The sequence below is a fragment of the Helobdella robusta genome (assembly GCF_000326865.2).
Source record: "Helobdella robusta unplaced genomic scaffold HELROscaffold_14, whole genome shotgun sequence".
Lineage (NCBI taxonomy): Eukaryota > Metazoa > Annelida > Clitellata > Rhynchobdellida > Glossiphoniidae > Helobdella > Helobdella robusta.
In genome coordinates, this window is record NW_008703782.1 from 1,783,819 (window position 1) to 1,790,684 (window position 6,866).

At 30.3% G+C, this 6,866-nt stretch overlaps 1 protein-coding gene across 1 annotated transcript in view; it reads right to left on the bottom strand.

Annotated features, from left to right (window-relative positions):
- Positions 1-946: 946 nt before the first annotated feature.
- HELRODRAFT_146499 (hypothetical protein) overlaps positions 947-6,866 on the bottom strand; it is a gene marked incomplete at both ends in the record, with an annotated part of 12,112 nt that continues 6,192 nt past the window's right edge. Inside the window, one exon of the mRNA XM_009014705.1 lies at positions 947-1,078. Coding sequence (XP_009012953.1) covers positions 947-1,078 — 132 coding nt within the window. The remainder of the gene's footprint in view (positions 1,079-6,866) is intronic.

Here is a 6,866-nt window from a genome sequence, read left to right on the forward strand (position 1 = left end):
ACAGAAAACATCTCATAAACACATCTTAACAAACATTAACGAATATGTCCCCCCCCACACACACACAGACAAACACACCAACACACCAACACACACACACACACACAGGCAAACACACACACACAAGCAAACACACACGCACACACATGCAAACACACAGGCAAACATACACACACACACAAACTAAGATAAAATTGAAACAACGTCAATAAACATACGCCCACAACGCCCACAATTAGAAAAAGCTATGTAAATAACCACCATTGAAAATTGATATTGTCATCATTATTAATCCATAATTTTTCATATGAACGATAAAAATAAAAATATTTTTATCATCATTAAAAATACAACTTCTACTACAACAACTAAGACTTACTACTACTACTACTACTACTACTACTACTACTACTACTACTACTACTACTACTACTACTACTACTTTGACTACGACTACGACTACTACTACTACTAAAACAACGACAACAAAAACAAAACAACAACAACTACAACTACAATCGCTACTACTGCTGCTGCTACTACTACCACTACTACCGCTACTGATGTTGCGACTATTACTGTTACTAATACTATTACTACTACTACTACAAATAATGATAAAAAAAACAATAATAATAGTAATAATAATATAAATAGTACTCCGTAATAATAAAAATAATGACGTTAATTAACAAATCTAATTTTCAATACAAAACTATGTAAATTTAAATTTTCAAAATATCGCCATATTTTTTGTAATTCTACAAAACCAATGAACCCGTTTTAAAACTAATTAAATGATAAAATGAACGAGTCAACTCTCTTGCCCACAACATGTACAACCTAATACAATACAAATAATAATAATAATATTATCAATAAATAATAATTATAACAGTAACAATAATAATTATAATTCGAAGTAAAGGTACTAACATTTTTTGACCATGCCGACTGCTTTGCACTTCATAAATCTGCAATACTTGCACTGTATTCTCGTGGTCACCGTAATTTCGCAGTTCTGATTACCCTTGCATTCGAACGTGAAACGTCCGTGAGAGTATCGCAGGTAGAACGTCTGTGAAATAAACAAATGTGTAGATAAGTAATAATGAATATTCTTGCATCGTTCTCTGAAAAAAAATTTCGTTTTTTCACGACAGAGGATTTAATTGTATCTTTTCACAGGTAAATAAATATACATTGGATTGAATTTTGAATTGAATTTATATAGCGCCAAATATAATAATGATTCTCATCAGCGCTCTCCTTGTAGAAGTTGCTAATAGCTGAGGGATGACAAGATGAAAGCAAAGCTATCATCTAGGATCATGATCATGATCACTAGGAGTATCCAAATATGTATGTCTTTAAACGTTTCCTAAACTCAGCTAATGATAACCCAGATAAACTTAATTCGATGGGTAGGCTGTTCCAGACAACAGCAACTGCAGAATCTCCATCTGCTGAAACTTATATCAGTCACACTGATGTTAATGGATGAAATTATCTCAGTCGATACCGACTTGCAGTTTCCGAAACTACTCGGAGTTGTTCTTTCAAATAAGTCGGAGCGTCTCCATGGCAAGACAAACTCGGACTAGAAGAACCAGTTTGAAAACGGGTATTTCTGGCATACGAAATCATAAATAATGAATATAATAATAATAATAATTGTTATTTATATTTTTATTATAATTATATATAATAATTATTATTATAATTAAAAAATTGAAAATGTCAGACAAACGATAGATGCCATAAGAAAATGCACTTGTCGTTGAAACTCAGAAAAAAAAATTTTTTAATTACCACATTAAATAAAAATAATGCTAATAATAGTAATAATAATAATTATTATTATTAATTAATAATAATAATTATTATAATTATTTTTATTTTTATTATTATAACAAAAGACGTATTCAAGAAAAGGTTTGCAAAATTTTTACTTGAATGTTTGAAAAGTCAACATATAACAACAACAACAACTTCGTTATTATTTCGAATATCCGAATGAGTGAACAAACGAACGATTGAATGAATGAAAAAATGAACGATTGGAAAATGAGCAAAGGAGTGAATGAATGAATGAGTGATTGAGTGAGTGAGTGAGTGAATGAATGAATGAACGAACGAACGATCGAACGAACGATCGAACGAACGAACGAACGAATGAAGGAATGAATAGATCAATGAATGTCATCGTCAAACCAACCAAACAGTAAATAAATAAATGTTCCTCATCTTCATTTAAAATTTTTTCTACGAAAAAATAAAAATAACATAAGTAGGCCAAGCGAACACAAATTGAATGGACTATATAACGAAAGCAAAATTTTTAAATTGTAAAAACATCAATTTCACATTTCAACCTTTTCTCAACCTTTCTTCTCCCTCTCTCTCTCTCTCTCTTTCTCTCTCTCTCTCTCTCTGGTTAGTAGTATCTCCCCACAGTATCTCACCAATCGATCATTTTCTTTTCTCTTTACCAAAAATTTTTAAAGTTGATTGTGTGAGTAAATCACGACAACTTTACCGTCGCTTTTATCATCAGCAGAGCAGCATAAAAACTAGTCACTATAAATACATTGTACTGTTACTACTGACAATGGTGTTGACATCATCATTGTTCATTATCACCATCCTCATCATCATATTAACCACAACATCATTACCATCGGCCAAGATTCATCATCATCTTTCTCATCATCTTCATAATCATCATCATAATCATTATCGAATTATTATTATTATTACTATTATTATCATCACCACCACAACCACAAAATAACCAACACACGTACAAATTTCTTCTGCCGCTAAAAAATTATACGCTGCAACAAAAATTAACATTTGAAATCAGCTGACATAAGTTAGCCTAATGAGTACAATAAATAAAAACACACACCCACACTCACACACACGACACACATACACTCACACGCACACACACACGACACATACACTTACACACACATACACTCACACACAAACATACACACACACACAAACATACATACACAAAAAGACTGTATGATGCAGATAAATAAATATAGCCCGTCGAAATTATGCAAAATATGTACCTCTGACATTTTTTTTGTGGGACTGCGTTCATAAAAATTAAATCAGCGAGCAAGTATAAATAAATAAATAAAATAAATAAATAAGAGATTCTATTTTTACATAAATAATATTGAATGTGTGGGTGCAAGGCAAATTTATTATTGACTGATAAAATTTTTTTCGTTAATTTATTTTCTAACAATTTTTACGGAACTTTTCAGTATTTTTTTTTCGCAAATATCTATATATAAAAGTTGTTTTTACCTCTTTAAATTTTTAATAACCACTTGAAATGTTGTACGTGAGATCACCAGTGCGAAGGCCATTAGAACACAAAATGCGTCTCTACTTGCCATTCGTAGAAATGTAGTTTCAAGTGGTATTCGAGCACCTGATTGACTAAATGGTAGTAGTATCAATCAACTTTAAAATCAAGTAACAATTAGTCCCAAGTCTTGGCTGCTGCAACTGAATACATCCCTGCAGATGATCCATCCAAGACGAGATGTTTAACGAAAGAATCTCCGTGATTTTTTTTCATTTTCAGGACCATGTAATGTGATGAATATGTAACATTTATATATATATATATATATATATATATATATATATATATATATATATATATATATATAGAAACATTTGCTACAGACGAAAAATGTTAGCGTTATATCTAGATGTATGTAGTATCATGAATATACACACTCGGGTATAAATACCCACTTAAATATTTTAATACATAAGTTTTATACATCCATAAACATCCATACACATACACACACACAGCACACAAGTCCTTAAACACACAAACAACACACACACACGTGCCTTCAATTAAAACACACACAAACAAAGAGACACACACACACGTACACACACACAAAGACAAACGTAGACACGCAAAAATAACAAAAAACCCAAACATGTCTAAAAAAAGTTCAGCAAGAGCTGAATGACTAACAATGAATAAACCAGTGAGTGAATGAATGAATGAATGAATGAGTGAGTGAGTGAGTGAGTGAGTGAGTGAATGAGTGTGTGAGTGAGTGTGTGTGAGTGAATGAATGAATAAATGAATGAATGAGTGAGTGAATGAGTGTGTGAGTGAGTGTGTGTGAGTGAATGAATGAATAAATGAATGAATGAGTGAGTGAGTGAATGAATGAATGAATGAGTGAGTGAGTGAATGAGTGTGTGAGTGTGTGTGAGTGAATGAATGAATAAATGAATGAATGAGTGAGTGAGTGAATGAATGAATGAATGAATAAATGAATGAATGAACAACTAAAAATGATAATAATAACAATAATAAATTATTATTATTATTAACAACAGTAACAGTAAAAAATTATTCTCTAGAAAAATGACAAGTGAAAAATAAATTTAATGGCTCTAGAAGTATCATTTAATGATCCAATGGTTATTATTATTACTATAATAATAATAAATATTATTATTATTAGTAGTAGTAGTAGTATTATTATTATTATAAACAAAAATATTTTATTATTTCTAACAAAAATCACATGATAGCTAGATAGTGTGCGGCGATTGAATTCAATTTTAAATCCTAACAACTACACCATTACAACAGCTGAGGAAGAAAATTTTGTCCTGTAAGTAGTGCCATCATCATCATCATCATCATCATCATTATCATCATCGTCGTCACCATCATTATCATCATCATCATCGTCACCATCATCATCATCACTATCATCATCGTCGTCGTCACCTTCAATATTCTGCAAAAAAATTTATTGTGGATGAATGAAAGGAATGATAGAATGACTGATTAGCAAGCGTTTGTTAATTTTTTAACATCGCGTTTTTACACCTATTGACAAATTAAATGAAATTAATAAAAAATAAACTTTGCAGAAGAAAAAAATCACCAATCTTTAAAAGAAAAAATTAATTTGAAGGTAAAACCACGTTGAGAAATTTTTCAGGTTTCATAAACACCGTTCAATAGTGAAATATCACAGAATTTTTATATAAAATTTCTTATATTTGAGAAATAATTTTTAAAATAAACTTTTTTTACATTTTATTCTTTTATTCTTTTTTTTTAATATTTTAAGTTCATCATTTTTTTTTGGTAAATTTGCATATTTTGGTAAATAACAAGTCGTTAGAAGGTTGAAATATGCGTTGAGAATGGATTTGAATTGGTGATTATTTTGGGATGTCTTAACAGCAGAGGTGTATGTTCATGTACAACATACCTATAAACATTTAGAATTTACATTTAACTTAATCATTTGCATGATGTCGTAAAAGTCTCCATCTTCATCATCATCTTTATAATCATTTGTATCATGCTTTTTATCATCTTTTTCTTCTTCATCATCATCATCACTACCGCCATCATCTTAACCACCATCATCAACTTTTTCATCCTCACTTTCATCATCATCATCTTCATCACCATCACAATCGTCATCATCGTCGTAATAATCATATAACCATTATCATTCTCCTTAACTCATCTGATCGCTTACTTGTTAATCTATGTGGCCATGAAAGAAAATTAAACAAACAGGCAAATTATTGTTTGTCAGTCTTCTTAAAACCACAACATACACACACGCACACACACACACAAACACACACGCACATCCACGCATACTCATTTCAAAATATTCTGGTTTATAACTACTATTTAACTAGTATTGGCAATAACTTCCGCCGGTTTGTTCTGCTAACAAAAAAGAAGCGAATAACAAAAAATATTTTGATACGAATGAATAAATGAATGGATGAATGAATGGATGGATGAATAAATGAATGAATAAATGAATGAATGAATGAGTGCAACCTTAACACAGCCGCTAAACAACGCAGCTGATAAACGCCGGAGCTACTAAGAAGCACAGCTACTAATCAAAACAGCTGATGTAAACCACAGCTAGTCAACAAAACATTAGGATCGACAACAGCAACAACAAGACTAGCAACAACACTAACAACATTAGCAACAAAATTAACAACAACAACTACAACGTAAACATAAACACAAAAACCATGCCATGAGCTGTCTCAAACAACGAACATTAGTAAGTGCAATAGCAGCACAATAGCCAAGGCGAATAAAAAAATAATAAAAACTATAATAATAACAATAATCAATAAAAATCCACAAATATGAGCAACAACAATGATGATGATGATAACATCAGTATAATTTGGTTTATTAATGAAGAGTGAATGAATGAATGAATGAATGAATGAATGAATGAATGAATGAATGAATAAATGAATGAAATGTTAAACTCATATGGGAGAAAAGTATGGAATAAAATGAATTTTCTTTAAACAAAAACAAGTCCAAAAAAGAAATCAATTTTTTTCAAAAATGTTAGGCGCTAAAGAAATACGTTTCGTTCTTTTTCTTTGTTTTTCTTATTTTATTTTTCTTTTTTTGATAAAGGTAAGAGGCGCTTGATAAAATATTAATGGACATCTTAGAAACGCAAGAAAAATTTGTTTACTTGACGATCGAAATAATAAGAAGAACGAAAATAAGAATAATAAAAACAACAACAACAAAAACAACAACAACAAAAACAAAAATCAATGACAATCATAAAAGCAATAAAATCGTAGTTTAGTAACAATAAACTTTATCTAACTTTCTCTCTCTCTCTCTGTCTCCCTCTCTCTCTCACTCTCTCTTTAAATGAGAACAAAATAATAATAATAATAATAACAGAGAATAAAAAAATGTGAATTCATAAAGCCATGTAGAAAGAAAAAACTAAAAATCTTTTCGAATAGAAGCTAGTAAAAACTTCATA